General features: G+C 34.7%; 1 protein-coding gene across 1 annotated transcript; it reads right to left on the reverse strand.

Annotated features, from left to right (window-relative positions):
- Positions 1-272: 272 nt before the first annotated feature.
- On the reverse strand, positions 273-3600 carry LOC115713343 (cation/H(+) antiporter 15). Its single transcript, XM_030641824.2, has 3 exons — positions 3068-3600; positions 1922-2917; positions 273-1834 (listed from the first exon to the last, which is right to left on the reverse strand). Exons 1-3 carry the CDS (start codon positions 3287-3289, stop codon positions 545-547), a joined length of 2508 nt encoding a protein of 835 aa, XP_030497684.2. The 5' UTR covers positions 3290-3600; the 3' UTR covers positions 273-544.
- Positions 3601-20986: the final 17386 nt, after the last annotated feature.

The raw sequence follows: 20986 nt of genomic DNA on the forward strand, positions 1-20986 counted from the left end.
GATTGAAATATGGTAAATAATTTTTGGGATATTTTATTTTTCTTATTTTTAAATGTTAACGGGAAATGTTAACTCTCCGTTAGTTTTTATTTAAAAAAAATAAAAATGTTAAAAAGAATCGTTAAATCAAAAATTCTGTTATGATACTTTTGGATAGTTTCTTTCTATTTAGCTCTTCTTCACTTATTTCCATCCATATAAATAGGTTCTTTCTTTGATATCATGAGATGATTATATAGTGATGAATGCTCAAAATTAGGAGGCTACATACGTTTACACCAAAAGCCAGTTTGATTTTCCTACAAATTAAAATGTACGAATAAAAGGCCTCCCACTATTGAAATAGGTTATCAAGAAAATATTAAAAAGAAAGGGAAAAAATGGCTCTAATTAAATGAAAATGAACCTAGTTTTAGACTGTATGATTACATGTTCAATGTCAACAAAAGGTGCATTACATAAGAAAGAAAAAGTTTTCATATATTCTATATGTTATCCGAGTTTGCAGAGGCTTTTGGAGCACCACAACACAAGTGGTATAGTTTTAAGAGTTGAATATATTTTGTCCTCTTGGTGGTGGCCTGTGGTTCATATTCTGCATATTGGAATATTGTTCATCCGGATGTCCTGGGCTGTCAGGTTGTCCAATGCCTTCATTTGGCCCTGCACCAACATACTGTTGTACAACCAACACAGACACTGTTGCTGCGAAATCCGATGATGCAAGCAGATCCCCAATTGCACCAAGTTCTGGGCATTCACTCCAGTCTGTGAGTCCAGCTGTGAGAGGTGATATCATTCCTTGTCCTCTTCCAACGATGAACAAGTCATGGATATTGTCCATTGACCTTATTGCTGCTACTGTCTCCTCTCCATTATTCACCAACTTCTCACTATACATAATTGATTCATCGTTCATGGTTTTTGTCCTAAAATCATTCACAAGCTCATCATCCAGATGCCTTTCCATTGCATCATCTGTTTCAACTGTTAACATTCTCGGGTCATTAAGATTGTCACGAGGTTGCACTACATTAGAATCATCCTCACCCGAAATGAAGCGCAAAACTGTGAGACTTGTCCCTGGATGGTCAGACATTCTCCAAGCATAAGACAATGCTTCTCTATCATCTGGTCCCCCAAAGAATATCACTGCTATATGATGAGTCACTTGGTTTGCAGCTAAGCGTGTGGAGCCACTTAGCCCTCTATCAACAAGAATGCCAACTGAGCAAGGTGCATTAGCTAGTACATTTTGGTTCACCATCCGGAATGCTGGATTTGTAGCTTCCATTCCACCATCAACCGTTTGTTGTTTATGGAAAGGAATGATAACGAAGGCTACTCGTTTGTCCTCAGCCAAGTTGCAAATGTCTTCATGCATTGTGGAGTAAGGAGAAATGGCAGTGAGAGGTTGGACAGTAACACAACCAGCGTGTTGCTCATAGTTCTCAAAGGCATTGATGATGTGATCTGACTGGGCCTGTGTTCTATTAAGAGCTGGTCTGCCGGATTTCCTCGTGTTGTGAACTATGAGCATTGCAGATGCACGGCCAGTGAGTTCAACTAAATGGAGAACATATACGCATATAGGAGATTTTTTGGTGGGGTGTGAAGCTTCAAGAAGGTTGATGATTGTTGGCACATTTCGAGGGGTGTGGATGCAAACCAATACTCGTAACTCTGCGTCTGGTTTTGACCTTTGAATTGTTCTTCGTTTATAAGGTACGAACTTCCTTGCTGGCTTATATATTGATGTGACAACTGGCGTGATAATTGCGGTCATTATCACTGCTACAATTACCATAATTGCAAAGGACTCGTCATCTAAGACCTGCAAAAACATGAAATGCATATCATTAGTTTTTTTTTTTTTTTGAGGTGATATAATTACATGGGAGTATTAATGTGATTTTCTTACTTTTTGATCTCTTCCGACATTGAGGACTATCATTTCAACGAGGCCTTTAGAGTTCATGAGAAAACCAAGAGTGAATCCTTCGTGAATTGTCATTTTGTAATACATGGCAACAAGAAGAGTTCCAACAATTTTGCCAGCGCAGGCAAGAAATATGATGAGCATTAAAAATCCCCAAGTTCCAATTGATTGGATAGTTGACACATCAGTTTTAAGCCCACTTATTGCAAAGAATAGAGGGAGTAAAAGCCCCGAAATAAAATCCTCTAGCTTCTCTATAAGAGTAACGCCAAGAGGTCCATTTGGTATAACTAGGCCAAACACAAAAGCTCCAAAAACAGAATGAGTTCCAATGGCGTCTGTGATGAATCCTGAGATCATGACTCCAGTGAGGATGAGACATATATTGAACTCACTGAAACTTTCTCCCTCTGGCGTTCTTCGAACCATCCATGATATAATTGGTCGGACGATCAAAACACAAAAGGCAACAAAAGCTGCACTTGAAAGTATGACCCAGAGGGAAGCCAAGGAGCTAGCACGGTTTTCAGCTAAGGCAATGGCCAAAGCGAGGAGAATCCAAGCACACATGTCATTTATGAGAGCAGAAGATAAGGCAATCCTGCCGAGCTCGGTGTTAATGAGTTTGAGCTCTGCAAGTATTCTGGCCAGAACTGGAAATGCAGTTACAGAGAGAGCTACACCTAGAAAGAGTATGTAAGTGCCTTGTGTCATGCTCTCATCCTTTTTATGAAGAATGAAAGAAAAGCATGCGCCAATTATGAATGGCAACACCATTCCAGCAACTGCAATGGCAAGGGACTTTTTCCCTGTTCGTCGAATAACCGAAAGGTCCATCTCCACTCCAACCAGGAAGAGGAAGTAAAGCAGACCAACATTTGCCATTGTCTCAAGCACCATCACACTTCTTAGAGGAAATATTGTGTTGGCAAATCTTGCATTGCGTCCCAGTACTGACGGCCCCAATAACACACCACCCTGTACACAATACATTACAATATATTTTTTTTATAAACTTTACATATTTATATACAAGGAAAGGATCCAATTATGAATAAATGCACATAAACAGATATAGAAGAAAATGATCCAACAGTTAAAAGTATTATGCTTATAAAAAGAACATACCATGATTTCAGAGATAACTCTAGGTTGACGAAAGGGTTTGAGAAGGACAACCAATGTGCGAGTGGTGACCACAATTAAAGTCAGCTGCAAGATGAATAGAGGAAGAGAGTAATCCAAAGGATTATCTCCTTGCCAAATACCGTTGGTTGTTATCATGGTCGGAGCATAACACACGATCGTGTCTTCCGTTTTGTTAGGCGTCATTCCTATTGTCGTCGCCATCTTATTTTCTGGTCACTGTTGTAAATTTATATCAAAATCAAAACTATTCTTCCTATTTGAATTAATAGTAACTATTTATTAATATAGTGACTACAATGGAACAGTTAAATTTTTCAAAATGTTCCATGTGCAGTAGTTGCTGATTGTTTGTCCTCCTTTAATTTTTCCTACTCCAATACAAGTTTTGTTCTTGAACATGGAATTGAGAGAGGTTTTGGTTGAGTATGAGAAATGGGAAATTATGAGGGGATGGGTGGGAATGAAAGAGATAATTAACTTTAAGGTTTTGGTGGTTATCCGTTCCATTTGGGAGCTGATCTTGGTCTATGGTTAATGCAAACATCTATTTTAAGACTTTTTGTTATCACCTCTAGTTGTTAAATATATTTTTTGCGCATATAAATTTTTGTTTTAAGTAATATTACAATACACGATATACACAAGGGAAATTACTTACTATATTTGTAGAATGGTTTTATTGTAAGAAATAATTGTAACTAAATCTGTTGACGAATTTCCTCTAAGAAAGTTAACAAGAAACTACACACCAAACTATTTCTTATTCGCAGTGGAAGTTTCGTTTTGCTAATTATTTCCTCAAAAAACAATATATATCTAGAGAAAGTATGGCGATTATATACAATGTATTTTTATACTGTTAGTTAGGAAGAACAAAATATAAGAAAACCAGAAATCCCATTTTTATGTGATACAAAAACGTTTTTACTTTTTCTTTTCTTTGTTTCTTTCTTTATTATTATTATTTTACATGTATAACAATTAATAATGCTGAATAAGATGGATGCTGCGAGTGCTGCACTCCAAATAGCTCCTTTGAAATAACTACACTGGGTTGTTTTAGTACGCTATATTTTTTTGTTTAGTACGCGGCATTATATTGTATTAGATTTTATTTCTATTGTACTATTTGTAAGTATAGAAATCCAAAATTACCTTTTTTTTCTTAATAAATCAAAAATTACTTGGAAGAAAATTTCCTTAATTTGTTCCCCTTCTTACAAAACTTTGAAGCTTAAAACTTGTTCAAGTTGGTCACTTGTGACATCTGCCATTTTCACTAATTTAAGTCGAAGCCCATGAAACTTCTTTCTGCTAAAAACTGTTTGTAGATTGATTACTTATCTCTGCATATCTTTGGTTTTCATCTTTCCTTTGAGTGAATCCTCAGCTCGGCTCAGATCTGCTTCACTTATTCTACCTACATATGTTCCACTCTTCCCTTTATGACTTTTCTAAAATGCCACGTCATCCTCACCATTAGTTGTGGGATATTATTTAAATATTTATATTATTATATAAAATTATAATAAACTATTACCAGCAGAAAAATTCTCTAACACATTACCTTGTCAACGACTTTTCATTTCTGCTAGGCTAAGATCAAGTAACATCAATCATTTCAACATCAATATTTTCACATTTTTCTCATTATTATTTTTGTCTGATTCTGCTCACTCTTATTTTTCTGTGTAAATATCTTCCTAATCTCTATGCTGACATGACATTTAGTTTCTTTTTTCTAATTTCTTTTGTTACAGTGACATTAGATTTTAACCATCGTTCATCTCCATAGTTAATCTTTATTAGATCTAATATTAGGCACGAATAATTATGTTCACATGATATTACAAAAGCTTTACACCAAAGTCCAATTGAACAACAGTGCTTAATAGCTAGTTTTCTTTCTTGTATATTCTCTCCTGAGTCCTGACTGATATCAAATCTCTTCATTCAACACATTTGGTACCAATTATACTCTGTAATTCGTCTTTTTTCTTTTTTACACTATCTCCATGGCTTCAATAATCTCGAATTCAAATAGTATGTTCTATCTTCGAATTATACTAGGAGTACTTTCAGCTATTCTTGGCTTGTTGTTTTTGTCCCAGAGCTCCTTCTTCAATATGCAATTTGATGATACTAAAAGCTCAGAGCTCCTTGTTTTCGCCACAATCTCAGCTCTCCTCGTTTTTCTTGTTTTTGTGGCTCCAATCTGGAGTGATATCATGCAGAAGGTATGGAAGTTAAACTTTTCTGTAATATCAATTATTGAAATTGTTTTTCTAGGGGTTGTTTGGATACTGGCCTTCTTGATCAAGTATCCTCATTTTGATGTTCATTCTAAATATAGAAAATCTTGTGTTGAAGAACAAGGAAGAAAAATATCACATGGAAGTCAATATAGTCTGTATTCCATTGGAGCATTTGCTCTTTTAGCCTTACTTTTATCTTCAGAAAGCCACAGAACTATAGAACTTGGCTTGTTTAGTGTTCTGATAGGCCTGATTATGGACACTTCTATGGAAATTCCAGCATATGATGATGGGCCTAATCTCTGGTATATGTATGGGGCAGTTCTCTACTGTATTGGGTTGATTTTTCTAAGACGTTATATGGAATCCTTGATGGGAAATAAATCAGACTATAGTGATGAATATATAATATCACCAACCATTTTGAAGGGCTAAAAAATGGAGAGATTCAAAAACGTATTGTTTATTAGTTTGGAATTTGTATCAGCCATTGTTGGCATTGTATGTCTATTTTTGTCCCCCTTCTTCGAACTACAATTTACAGAAGCTGGAAATTTGAAGAGCATTTGCTTTATCATCTTGGCTCTTTTGCTTGGCTCTTCTTTGTTCAGGGCACCTATATTCATTAACAAATTGGTAATGAAATGTCATGGTCAGTATTTGGTACGAACCATGGTTAAAGCTTTCTTCTTCATGATGGTTTCAGTTATGATTTTCATGACAAAGTATCCAAGGTTTAAAATACATTCAAAGTACATGGATTCTTGTAAGTGGAAAAATGAAGGGAGAGTTTCCCAAGGGAATAAATTTGATGTATTCACTACTGGATCATTTTCTCTATTTGCTTTGACCATATCATCTGGGAGAGAACAGCCTGTGAAGCTTGGTATATTCAGCTTTCTTCTTGAATTCACCATGGACACTTCTATTGAAATCTTGGGAAATGATGGACCCAGCTTTTTGTACATGTTTGGTGCTCTTGTGTATTGTGTTTTCTTAATTCTCATTAAGAGTTATTTGGATTCTTTGACAATGTCTGAAGACAGCTCTATTGAGCAACAAGAAAGTAAACAAGATCGAGTAGAGAATTCTGTGGCCTCAAAAGCTCGACACATTTCTGTTGAAGTAACAAAAAACGAGTAGACTTTTCTTTGTTTTAAATGCAGGAGCAGACAACTGAAAGCGAAACAGGAAAGGAAGAAAAAGCATTGTTGAAATCTACAAATCATAGAAGTCAATATTGGTGGCCAGCGTGGGCACCCTAAAATTTTAACATTGTTTTGCAATTTAGTCTCTTTTTTTATTTTATAAAACTTTATGTAAATTTTATTTAACAGTTTTGTAAATATAAAACAAATTACAAAAGAGGGATATAAATGCGAATTGCTTTAAAAGAAATGGAACTTTTTTAATTAGCAGTTCTTTCTTCTGTAGTTCTTCAAGATATCCTTTTAAAGATATTGACTGCCGGCCTATTGCTAATGTCCTCCCCATTTTAGTGAGTCGGAACCAGGGAGCCTTTGTCAAGGGTTGTTTCATTGCCTACAATATTCTTATTCTTCAGGACATCTTGATGAACTACAGAAGGAAGAACAGCTCCCTAAGATGCACTATCAAAATTGATATTAGTAAAGCTTACGACACGGTTAATTGAGATTTTCTTGAGAAGCTTCTTGTGACCTATTTGCTTCCCTGCTAAGTTTGTCAAGTGGATCATGAACTGTGTGAGAAACACTTCTTATTCTCTGCGCTTGAAAGGTAGATTTCAGGGGACTTTTAAGGGAGAGCAGGGGCTAAGACAAGGGGATTCCATTTCCCCCCTTCTCTTTGTTCTTGTCATGGAGTATTTATCCCAAAGAATCCAAAAAGCAGTCGGAGAAAAGAGATTCAGGTACCATCCCTTATGCAAGAAATTGAAACTCACTAATCTATGTTTCACAGATGATTTAGTGATCTTTTGTAAAGGGAATGAGGACTCTCTTTTTGCTATCAAGGAAGTGCTCGATGAGTTTAGCAAGACTTCGGGTCTTTCTATCAATTTTGTAAAATCTCACGTTTACTTTGATGGAGTTTCTCAGTCGATTCCTCTTACTCAAAAGATTAATCTTTCTCTTGGAGAGTTCCCTCTTAAGTATTTCAGGATCCCTCTAAGACTAACAAAATGGAGACTTGATGATTGTGGTGCTATCTTGAAGAAAATGAAGCTTAAGCTCCACTCTTGGGCTAATAAGCACTTATCCTATGCTAGTCGAATCCAATTAATCCAATCTACTTTGATTGGATTATGGAATTATTGGATAAGAGTGTTTCTTTTACCTCAAAGTGTGATAAAAGAGATTGAGAAATTATGCTGGGGATTCCTTTAGGGTTTAAAGATAATCGAACTAGAGTTGATTTGGCAAGTTAAGAGAGGGTGTGCCTTCCAAAAGCTTATAGTGGTCTTGGCTTTAAGGATGGAACAAAGCTTCTTTAGCTAGATTTATATGGGACTTGATGAATAAAAAAAGACTTGCTTTGGGTTAAGTGGATTAAATCGGTTTATCTCAAATGGAGTGATTTCTGGTCTTATAAGTTGAGTATGGATATGAGCTGATATTGGAGGAAGCTTTGTAGGTTGCTTATAACTTACAACAAGGTTGATATCATAGCAGCAGGTGGAGAGGAATTCAAAGTTGTCAATCTGTATCGCAGAATGTTGCACTAGGTTGCAGAATCAGCTGCTGGTGTGATTTGGTGCGGCTTGAACATGCAAAAACATGCTTTTCAGCTTTGGCAAGCAGCTCAATCCAAGTTACTCACGAGGGATATGCTGTGTCGTTTGAACATACCAATTCTGAACAAAAACTGTGTGGTGTGTGACAATGAAACTGAGAGCCACCTCCATATTTTTTTTCAGCTGCAACTTGTCTCAACAGGTGCTGATTTTTCTCTTCCAATTGCTAGGGTTTGAAGGTTGGTCCAAGAACTATGATAGCTGGATTGTTTGGCTGGGCACCACAAGGCCGAAAATCATTGACAGAATTAGAGTTTTAATGTTGACTGTCACGATTTATCACATATGGAGAAATTAAAACAATTGCTTGTTTTCCTATTATTCCAATACTGTTAATTGTATAGTGAACAAAATTAAATGTGATGTGAAATATAGGCCCATCTTGATGAAAGATAGGAAAGATTCAAGAGAGGAGAAGAATTTACTTCAAAGATTGATTTATAATTATTAGGAGCTTGTTTTTGTTGCTTCTCTTTGGAGAAGTATAGCTTGTTTGTATTCCGTGGGTTGATTAATGAAGTTTTCTTCTTCTTGATAAAAAAAATTAAAATTTTTATATTTGACTCCATTAAAGATGGTACTGTTGGGTTTTGTGTCCTAAATAAAACCCTTTACAATCTGATTAGTTATCAATATAAGAAATTTGAAGTGATTTATGTTTGCATGAATTTTACATGCTAATGGTTTAATATGTTTATTACATTTACACACAAAATCAGTTAAATCCAGATCATATGTTTATTCACAATTACAGTATCGTCAACACAGTGGAATGTGATTGTGATCATATGAATCAAAAGACTAAGTCCCTGTTTCATCAGTGTTTTGGATTTACACTAATGTGATAATCAGCGATGATGTATACTTACACTTGGAGTAAGTGTTATGTTCTTTCCAGGACATTAGTAAAGTATACTAGTTTCGAATGTATGGAGTATACATTGGACTGGACCGATATTGCAACTTAGTTAAGATATTATAAACTTACCGTCATATCTTTCCAAGTCAATATCAGTAGTTGATCTTAAGATTAAAAGAATCTAAATCCTGATATGCTTAGGCTCAACTCAGGAGTACTATTCATGTTCTTTGATTTATTAGTTAAGCCTACTTTTGGGTCAGGGTGGTACGTATATTTTGGGAACATGATAGTATGATTGAGTGGGAGTGCTGAACATAAATATGGAATCTATAGCTTCTACTGGTGTATAGAAGTCAAGTGATGATTCCCTTCGAGCTTAGCTAAATTGAAGTAAATGGATGAGCTCTTGTTTAAGTGACTAATTCTTAGATCACTAAACATCATTTACAGGTAGCTAAGTGTTTTAAGGGGCAAAATACATTGAGGGGTGAGAACGGTAAAATTATCCCATCTCGATGTAAATCATCTATATAGAGGATCTTTGATCACATTAAGATTATAAAAATGGTTAAATGAGATAGCATATCTATATCGTGGAACATATTATATGCTCTATATAAGTCTGAGAGTGCAATTCTAAGTTCTAAGAGTGGATTCAACGAAGAATTAATAAGTAGGAATTTACTTAGTAAATTCGGTTCACTTATTGGAAGCTCATCATATAGATCCATGGTCCCCATTCTAGTTGAGACTATACTGCTTGTAAGACTCAATAATTGATTTGTGATTAATTAATCATAATTCTAAAGTTAGACTATGTCTAATTTGTGAATTTTCACTAAGCAGGGGCGAAATTGTAAAGAAAAGAGATTCTAGGTTTATTTATTTATTAATGGACTTTATATGTCTAATTAATAATTAAATTAAATGACAATATTATTTAATAATCTATTTTAGTTATTAAATAATTAGTTTTGGCATTTAAATTGTTAGAATTAGAAAATTTGCATTTTTGAGAAAATAGAAATAAAATTTGTGAAAATTGCAAAATCCAAGTAAGGCCCATTACACACCATGGCCGGCCACTTGGAGTAGGTTTTTCAAATTGATATTTTCATTATTTTAATGCCAAATAATTACTAACCTAAACCTAGTAGTTGCCTATAAATAGAAAGTGATGACTCAGTCAAATAATAAGTTTTCAACAAGTTTTCACATGCTTTTGAATAACCTTTTCTGTCAGAAATTTCTCTCTTCAGAAAAACTGAGCCTTCCTTTTTCTCTCTATAGCCGAAATCTCTCTCTCTCTCTCTCTCTCTCTCTCTCTCTCTCTCTCTCTCTCTCTCTCTCTCTCTCTCTCTCTCTCTCTCTCTCTCTCTCTCTCTCTCTCTCTCTCTCTCTCTCTCTCTCTCTCTCTCTCTCTCTCTCTCTCTCTCTCTCTCTCTCTCTCTTTTCTTCTTCATAAATTTCAAACCTTAGTGATAGAGTAAGTGCCCACACACAGCAAGTGGTAACTCAATCATAGATTGGAAGACTGTGAAGGATCACACACAAAGAGAAGGACATTCGGGCTCAGATCTTGATAATACTCTGCGACAGAAAGGATACAAGGGTTAGAGATCTGAGTGGAAGGAGACATTATTCCGCTGCCATCAATGTAAGGTTTTCTTAACTTTATATGTGTTTATTTATCGTTTTAGAAAGTTCATATTTAGGGTGTTAAACAACATACTTGTGAGTAGATCTAAGATCCTGGTAAAATAAATTTCAACAGGTACACCCCCAACAAATGAGACAACTATGATTTGATGACTTGGGGCTATTTCATTGGGTTGTATAGGATTATTTTGAGTTATTGGGTAATGTGGGGATTGTTTCAATTGAAAGGAGGCTTCAAAAGCAAGCAAAGAGGAAATTTGGACTTTGCAGACATCGAAAAAGATGATTCCATGATGGTACTCCGATCAGGGTATTTTGAAGGATATTTTTCTTAAAAAGGAACCACATTGAGGTGCTTGGATTAGCGCAAAAGGTGTTCTTAACCATTGAGGAAAGAAGAGTAGATATCTATGCACAGGGTGTATGTTGAAACATACAACTTTATTATGGGTTTGTTGCTTATGTGTTTATGAGATGCTGTTATGAATTATTGTTTACGTTAGTATTATTAGCATGAGATCGAGATAAGGTTTTTGACTGCTTTTATAAGTATATCACTTCCAGGATAGTTTTTATTGTTGCTTGTGTGAGCATAGCACTTGAGGATATCCATTATGCTACTTGTATGGGTTTACTGGTATTCTTATCATGGGTGAGTAAAACTTGTGATAAGGATTGCTCCATTGGATGCCAAGTGTGAGAATAGCACAAGGCAGGGCAGATTATACTTCATGTCTAATCAACATAAGTGGGAGTAGATTATCGTATGTGAGGACAATGTACGATAAGATATTGTTCTTAGTTTTATGGTACTAAATTAGGTACGCAACTGAAGATTTATAAATTTGATTACCATTGTACCATAGCCCCAATGGATCTCCATATGTATAAACATTAAATCAAAATATAAATTACATGAAAGGAATATATACCTCTTAATGACTATCAGGGTATCCTCGAAAATTCTCATAAATTGAATCCTTTTAGGTTGATTAGTAACTCACACTGTATTCTTTCAAATTGATCCACCACACACAAGGAATAGTGTCAGCTATTAGGTAAACTGATTAATTTGTTCTTGATAAATTCTCAACACATGAGCAAGAACTAATTGAGAGAGAAAAAAAGTTTTTCCATTTCGCCTTTGAATTTTGAAAATACAATGTCAAAAGTTTCATCTAATTTCTCAAATCAGGCTTCTATTTATAGTAGTTGATTTCCCATTATATAAATTATATTTAATTAATTAAATAAATATTTATAACCGAATTCATTTACTGATATGTCAGATGAGGGAATCTCTCAACTAACTTTGAAAGAATATCTCAACCAGTTTGAAATATCTTTAACCACGTTTAAAATTCAAATATTTATCTTATTGAATTAATTAACCCAAAAAGAAAAAACAATTAGGGACACCCTACTATGGGGTAGGCGTCTACCTTTTCTCAATTAAGACAAGGATGGTGTCTTTTGTCCTCACAACTTTTGTTTTAACAATTCTTGTCTTGACAAATTTTATCTCAATAAATTTTGTCTTTTTCCTATTTAATTAATTTGAAACAATTATTTATTTATTAGTATTTAATTAATTACTATTTTTCCAATTCAAAATAGATTTTTTCAAAAAATATTATACAACTCTTTATCCCTACCCTTGATAATATTTAAATGTGGCAATTTGGGGACCATGGACCTATAATTCTAAGCTCTAATAAACTTGATTATTTATTGAGTCTCATCAACCAAATAATCAGTTTTATTAATTCTATGATTATTCCACTGTAAATATGGAATTTAACTCTTAGTTATTATAGAATTATATTTACTCAGTTTTATTAAAGTGTCTATTAATATAATCAATTCCAGTGATTAGCCCTCCTTGTGTCGGTTCATAATTAGTTTTGATCAAAATATCATTTTACCCTTCTAATCACTTCTATATCCTTTAGTACCACTAATTCACTAGTAAAAGTATAGTTCAGATCAAATCTAAATTTGTGCACAACTTTTTCAGTTCCAGACAAAACACTTAAAGGGAACCAACATTTGATCCATTAGGAAAGTTAGGATTCCATAATTGTAGATCATGTTTCTAGCCATCCACATTATTAGATTACCTACATAGAAGTTGTAAGAATCATTTTCTCTGAGAAACTTTAATAAGTGAATCAAAGAAACTAATAACATGAATATGAGTTCATGATTACTCAAGATTAAGGATGATCTACTATTGATCATCGTTATGATATGAATTAGGTCTCTATAGTAAACGACATGTTTGATAAAGAAAACTTTATTCATAATGATCCTTTATATATATATTCTATTTTATATACAATCCTTCACTTAGATGTCATACTACATCAATAATCTGAACTGAGATTACTTGTACCAAAGAATGAGCATCGATGAACCATACTAGAAAGCATTGATTAAAGATTCCATCTTTAATATATTTCTAACTGTTTTATTCATAGCAAAGTGATGCTAGTTCTGTGTACAACTATAAGTCACAACATCATATACGAATAAGAATAAGGAATTTTTTGATATTTATATAAATTATTCAATAATAAATACTAATAATCTAACATTCATGTATATATCTAAATGTTCAACTCTTTAATAATAATCAAAAATATCTCTATCGACTTTTCAGGGCATAAACCCTAACAATCTCTCACTTGGCCTAAAAGCAAATTGGGCATCTCCCTTGATCCCTTCTTTTGCTCTAGTGAACAAAAATTTTTGGTGCACCGTCACTTTATATTAGATGGGGCCAACAACAATAATTGATGTTGATCAGATTTTAATGAACATATGTAATTGAATCATTGATATCCAATTAAAGCGCGGATTCGACCCCATTTCCCGTACAATTTATAGCAAGGGTATAAATTTATGAAAAAATTTATAGTGCACTCTCTTAAAAGGGATACACTACTGTATTTCTATCAGCTTTGCTATTTGAAATAATTTTTTAGTTAAATTTTCTCTCATACTCATGTACGTTATAATTATTTAAGACAATCTAAAAAAAAATTAACAGATAGGGTTCAAACAGCATGTTGCACTAGTGACTATTTTAATTTATACGTTTGTGAAAGAGACTGTTTGAATACTGCTTTCTATATTTTTGTAAATTTGGCATAAACAACACCAAGATTCTATAGTCAAACCTGCAATAAAACTGTTAATATAAACAGTGGCAAATCACAAATATTTGAACAACACAATGAACAAGAACATAAATTAACAAAAGAGAAAACACCAATTTTTATCCTAATTTTGGTCCTAGAGATGAAGAATGATCCCTAGCAATAATCCAGCTAAGAAATACCATCTTACTTTCACTAATAAAGAATAAGAGAGTTTACAAACACCAATGATAGAGGACTACTCTTTTGCACTCGAGAACTCATAGACAACAATCACAGTTCTCACCCTTTTACCTTGAGTACACCCTCAATTCTTGACCCTCCAAGAACTTGAATACACAGCTCTGAACCTAGGCTCTCATACTCATTAGCTCTCACTCTATTCTTCTCCTCAGAAATGAAAAGGAGAAGCTATTTAAATTTATATCTCTCCACCAGAAAACCAGGTGCAAATAACAGCACCTCATAACCGAACTAAATAACTTAATTGTCAAAGTTAATTAAAGTTAGGTGAGTTAGTTGTAGGTTGATTTAGAGGACAAATAACCATAAATTCCACCTTGATTCTCTAAAGCAAACTACTAGCTTCCTTTTCACATAAGCCTTGATGATGTTGAATTCTCAAAGGTTTCAGCAAGTACCAATGTTCAGCAAACTGACACAATGCATCAGTTTGCTGAAAGTGAGAACCTTTGTTCCCATGTCTGCAGGGTTGTCACTTGTGTGCACCTTTTCCAGCTCTAAAACCTTGTCAATAATCTTTTCTTGAATCCAGTATAGTTTGATGTCAATGTGTTTGCTTTTCTCATGATACAGAGGATTTTTTACACAAGTGAATTGATGAAAGACTATCAGATTAGACTATTCCTTTATCCTTGAGCAGTTGCAATTCTTGTAGGGTTCCCTGTAGCCAGATAGCTTCTTTGAAAGCTTCAGTGGTGGCCATGAATTTTGATTTGGTTATTGAAAGTGCCACCACTTGTTGTTGTTGAGACTTCCAACAAATGCAACTCTTGTTGACCATAAACACATATGTTGTAGTAGATCTTCTGTTGTCCTTGTTTGATGCATAATCAGCAGCAACATAGCCTTCTAACCTCACATTTCATGAGTCTCTTTGGTAGATTAAACCATACTTGAGTGTTCCTTTCAAGTATGTTATTAACTATTTCATTGAATTCCAATGTTCTAACCTAGGATTTGCCATAAACCTGCTCAATACACATAGGGGGTGAGTTATATCAGGTCTAGTGCTCACCGTGATATACATAAGGCATCCAACAGCCATAGCATATGGTATCCCCTTCATGCTTTCGCTTTCTATTTTAGTCTTAGGACACTGCTCATTTGACAGCTTAAAGTGCCCAGCAAGTGGTACTGCTGTTGTCTTGGATGAATCCAAGCTGAACTTTTTAATCACTTTCTCAATGTAGCTATTCAGAGTTAGCATTATCTTTCCTTCTTGCCTATTTTCTTACAACTTCAATACCAAAGATTTTCTTGACAGCTCCAAGATCCTCCATTTTGAATTCAAAACTTAGTTTGTCCTTAGTGACTTGAAATTCTGTCTTGTGTTTGATGATGATCATCATGTCATCAACATAGAGCAGTAGGTAGACAACCTTAGGTGTCCCTAATTCCTTGTAGTAGAGACAAGAGTCAAATTTGGATCTTGAAAATCTAATACTTTGAACAGACATGTTGAACCTTTAATTCCACTGCCTAGGTGATTTCTTTAACCCATACAGTGACCTTTTTAACAAGCATACCGATTAAGTTTTACCATTTTCTACCTGATAATCAGGTGGTTGCTCCATGAATATCTCTTCATCTAGAAAACCATTTAGGAAAGCAGTTTTGACATCTAACTGCTCAACCTCCAAGTCATAGTGTGAAGTAATAGCAAGTATTATCCTAATGGTTTTGTGTTTCACCACTGGTGAGAAAATATCTGTGTAGTCTATCACTTCTACCTGTGTGAACCCCTTTGCTACCAACCTAGCATTGTAGCTAGGTGGCTCACCTTCTGTCATTCCCTCTTTCTGATTAAACAACCACCTGCAAGAGACAACTTTCTTGTCTTGTGGCCTAGGAACCAAAATCCAGGTTTCGTTCTTCTTTAGAGATTGCATCTCTTCTCCCATTCCAGCAAGCCATTTCTTCCTTGATTTACTTGCAGTAGCTTCTTCATAAGTAATTACTTCTAAATTATTTTTTGACTGTACTACAGCCAAGGCATAAGCTTTTAAGTCAACCCCACCATACCTGCTTGGGGGTTTTATTTCTCTTCTAGTTCTTTCTCTTGTCAATTGGTAGTTAGTCAAACTGGTTGATTATCTTGACCATTTTTCAAAGTGTCCACCTCAGATGTTCCCTCAGCATGTTCCTCTATAGTAGCCTATGTTTCCACCTCAGTTTTCGTCTCCAATACAGGTGTGTGTGGTGATTCATGTGAGAATTCAATTTTGTGAAAATTTATCTCCAGCTCAGCTATTAGTACATGCAGCATCGGAAACTTTGCCTTTCTTTGCTATCAAGTGCATGAAATCATGCTCATTAAAGATTACATTTCTAGATATAATAATCTTAGGTTTTCTATTTCAATTTGACACAACCTATATCCTTTAACAGCCTTAGGATATCCAAGAATGAAGCATTTAATGACTCTAGGTTCCAATTTATCAAGCTTTTGGTGAGCATATGCAGTGCAACCAAAGATTCTGAAGTGATTCAGTTTTGGTGTGGTGCCATGCAATTTTTCATAGGGAGTTTTTCAGGTCAATGACTCTACTAGGACTTCTATTGATCAAGTAACATGCAGTAATGAGAACTTCCCCTAATAGATTTTCCCCAGACCAGAACTAATCAGCAAGCATCTTACTTTATATAATAAGGTCCTATTAAATATCTCAGTAACACCATTTTACTGAGGTGTGTGCTTAACAGTCCTATGTCTAAGAATTCTAAACTCATAACATAACAAGCCAAATTCGGTGTTGATAAATTCTAAGCCATTATCAGACCTAAGAACTTTCAATTTCTTTTCATACTGATTTTCTACCTCAGTTTTCCATTCTATGAATTTTTCTAGACATTCTTTTTTGGTTTTAAGCAAATAAACCCATACATGCCTAATGAAATCTTCTAAAATAGACAAGAAATAGTGTTTACCTGAGTGTGTTACAACCTTGTGAGATCCCCACAGATCAGCATAGACATATTCTAATGGTCTTTTTGAACTATGAGTGCCTGCCATGAACTTCAACCTTTGATGCTTTCCCAACACACAATCACAGAATGACAGTCAAGTTGTTTTTAAATTGCCTAGAAGTCCTTGTTTGGTCAATTCTTTGATTCCTTGCTCACTCATACGACCCATCCTCTTGTGCCATATATCCATATCAAATTCTTGATGTTGTACATGTTGGGTTTTATGCCCTAAATAAAACTCATTTCAATATAATCAGATTTACTTATTAATATAGATCAGAAATAACATTTAATGTTGCATGGTTCACATGATTTATTTCATGATTATATGTATATAATGTATAAATTCATCTGAAACCCTTTTCACATACTTGATCCTGTTTATTGTGCCGTCAACACATTGGAAAGTAAACATGACTATGTGAATAAAGTTTCCTAGATTTATCAGACATAGGGTTTTACTGATATGATAATCTACAACAGAGTTTACTTGCATTTGGAGAAGTGCTATGTTCTTTCCAGAACATTGGTTAAAGTAAAGCTCAGGCTGGATGCATGGAGTATGCATTGGAAGGGACCGATATTGAACTTTGACTTAGATTTATTAAACTTACCGTAATATCTATTCAAGTCAATATCGCCTAGTTGATCCTAGATCAAATGTTCTTAATCCTGTTATGATTAGGCTCAATCTTGAAAGGCTATTCGTGTTCTTTGATTTGTTAGTTGAGCCTACTTTTAGGTCAGGGTGATACGTACATTTTGGGAACACGGTAGTGCAATTGAGTGGGAGCGCTATCATAAACATGGAATCTATAGCTTCTATCTGGCGAATAGTAAGCAAAGGATGATCTCCTTCGAGCTTGACCAAACGAACATAAATGGTGGAGTACTCATTTCACATAAGCTGAAATATCATTTATACGGGGTCAAGTGTTTTAAGGAATAAATACATTGTGGGGTGTAACGGTAATTTAATCCCTTTACAGTGTAGATCATTCATATAGAGGATCAGTGATCACATTAGGATTATAACAATGGATAACTAATGATGTGTCTATATGGTGGAACATATAGAGCATTCTATATAACTGAGAGTGCAATTCTAAGTTCTATGCGTGGATTCAACGAAGAATTAATAAGTTAGTGAATTTTAGTGTTAAATTCTTGATCTACTTATTGGAAGCTCGGTTATACAGACCCATGGTCCTCGCACTAGTTGAGATAATATTGCTTGTAAGACTCATGCAATTGGTTTTGATTAATCAATTATAATTTTCAAATTAGACTATGTCTATTTGTGAATTTTACACTAAGTAAGGGCGAAATTGTAAAGAAAGAGTTTTAGGGGCATATTTGTTAATTATGATACTTTGTATGGTTCAATTAATAAATATGATAAATGACAATATTATTTAATAATTATTTATAGTTATTAAATAGTTAGAATTGGCATTTAAATGGTTGAATTAGAAAATTGGCGTTTTTGAGAAAATCAGATGCAGAAAAGGTAAAACTGCAAAATTGCAAATAGTGAGGCCCAAATCCACTAAGCATGGCCAGCCACTTTTGTAGGAAATTTAAACTGATATTTTCATTATTTTAATGCTAAATAATTCAAACCTAACCCTAGTGGAATGCTATAAATAGATAGTGAAGGTTTCAGGAAATTTACACTTTTTTCTGACACTTTCTGAATCAGAAAAACCTGAGCCTTCTCTCTCCCTATCTTTGGCCGAACCCACTCTCTCTCTCTTCCTCTTGAATTTCGAAATCCTTAGTGTATGAGTAGTGCCCACACACAGCAAGTGATACCTCAATCATAGTGAGGAAGATCGTGAAGAAAGACTTTCAGCAAGAAGGAGGTTTCAGCATCAAAGATTCAAAGAAAGAGATCCAGGTTCAGATATTGATAATGCTCTGCTACAGAAAGGAATCAAGGGCTAGATATCTGAACGGAAGGAGTCATTATATTCCGCTGCACCCAATGTAAGGTTTCCTAAACTTTATATGTGTTTATTTCATCGTTTTAGAAAGTTCATATTTAGGGTGTTAATAAACATACTTGTCAGTAGATCTAAGATCCCGGTAAAATAAATTCCAACAGTACAATACTGGCTTCTGAAGCCATTACTGTTTCTCTTGCAGGATGTACAAGCCATTCTTCTTTTCACATTTCATGATGGTAAGAGATCCCTTTGCTATTCTCATCTGGCCATTGCTGGGTTTGTAGCTATATCCTTCATCTTCAAGGGTTCCTAATGAAACCAGATTCCTTCTCAGTTTAGGTATATGTCTCACCTCATGCAGCATTCAAATAGTTCCATCATAGTGCTTTATGGCCACTTTTCCAATGCCAATTACCCTGCAAGAATTGTCATTTCCCATTAGTACAGTACCAGAATTGACTTTTCTATAATCAACAAACTTTTCAAGGGTAGGACAGATATGGTAAGTGCATCCAGATTTAAGAATCCATTTTTCAATGATTCTTTGATCTGAAAACATGTACAAGTCACCATCAGAAGAACAATGGTCTGTGTCTTTCACATTTGAAGTTGAATCATGCTTCTTTTCCCTATATTCTTTGAATTTATTATTAAACTCAACACAAAATCTTTTGATGTGTCCAAATTTCCCACAAAAATAGCACCTCCTATCTTTGTGATATTTTCCTCTAAACATTGATCTTGACTGAGATCTATGCTGGCCCTTGAAGTGATCTCTCTAGTAATGATCTCTACCCCTGGTATTGTCTTTTCCTCGAGCAATGTAAGCTTCATCTTTAATCTTGTCTTTTTCTTTGGAAATCTCCTATTCTTTGGATTTTAATGCTCTAAGAACATCATTAAGGGTAAGAGTATCTCTTCCATACTTGATTACTGCCTTCAGCTCTTGTTATGCAGCTCGCAAGGATCTAAGGAGAATGACAGCTTGGCTCTCCTCATCAAATGTGTAATTCAAGTTTGCCAAACCTATAATAATTTGATTAAAAGCATCAAGATTATCATCTAGAGACAAATGAGAAAACATTTTAAAATCATATAAAGATTCTAACAAATTAATCTTGTTAGTTAGTGAAGGTTTCATGTAAATTTCTTCAAGTTTACTCCACAACTCTCAAGCTGTCTTCATGCTCTGAACGTTTCTCCTAACTGTGTTGGACAGATACATTATGATAGTGCAATAGGTTAATTCTTTCATATCCTCAAGTTCTTCTTCTTCAAATTGTCAGTCAGTTCTTCTTTGGGTTTTAAAGCCTTGGTAACCTTTTGATGAACGAGTATTCTCTTCAGGCTTTCTGTCCACAGGCGAAAATCCCCTGTTCCATTGAACTTCTCAAGTTCAAACCTTGTTGTTCTAGTCATGGCTTACTGCAGGTTAGTTCCTGACTGAATCTTGAACTTTTACTTCCTCAGTATGGATCTTGAACCTAAGCTCTGTTTTTTTGTAAATTTGGCATCAACAACACCAAGATTCTATAGTTAAACCTGCAATAAAATTGTTAAAGTGAACAACAGAAAATCACAAACATTTGAACAACACAATAAACAAGAATAGAAATTAACAAGAAAGAAAACACCAATTTTTATCATGGTTCCTGTCCTAGAGACTAAGAATGATCCCTAGCCATACTCCAGCTTAGAAACACCATCTTGCTTTCATTAATGGAGAATAAGAGAGTTTACAAACACAAATGACAGAGCACTAAGCTCTTCTGCACTCGAGAACTCCCAGAGAACAATCACAGTTCTCACCCCTTTACCCCGAGTACACCCTCAGTTCTTGACCCCCTAAGAACTTGAATACAGAACTTTAAACCTAGGATATCATACTCAGTAACTCTCACTCTATTCTCCTCCTCAGAAATGAAAAGGAGAAGCTATTTAAATGTGTATCTCTCTACCAGAAAACCAGGGGAAAATAACAGCACCTCATAACCGAACTAACTAACTTAACTGTCAAAGTTATTTAAAG

The sequence above is a fragment of the Cannabis sativa genome, chromosome 4 (genome assembly GCF_029168945.1).
Source record: "Cannabis sativa cultivar Pink pepper isolate KNU-18-1 chromosome 4, ASM2916894v1, whole genome shotgun sequence".
NCBI classification, from domain to species: Eukaryota; Viridiplantae; Streptophyta; class Magnoliopsida; order Rosales; family Cannabaceae; genus Cannabis; species Cannabis sativa.

Bases quoted from the DNA above. Each gene is read 5' to 3' on its own strand.
- LOC115713343 (XM_030641824.2), bottom strand. From the start codon at position 3,289: ATGGCGACGACAATAGGAATGACGCCTAACAAAACGGAAGACACGATC. The intron at 2,918-3,067 runs GTATGTTCTTTT...TATTGTGTACAG, and splicing joins GAGTTATCTCTGAAATCATG to GGTGGTGTGTTATTGGGGCC. The intron at 1,835-1,921 runs GTAAGAAAATCA...ATGTTTTTGCAG, and splicing joins ATGTCGGAAGAGATCAAAAA to GTCTTAGATGACGAGTCCTT.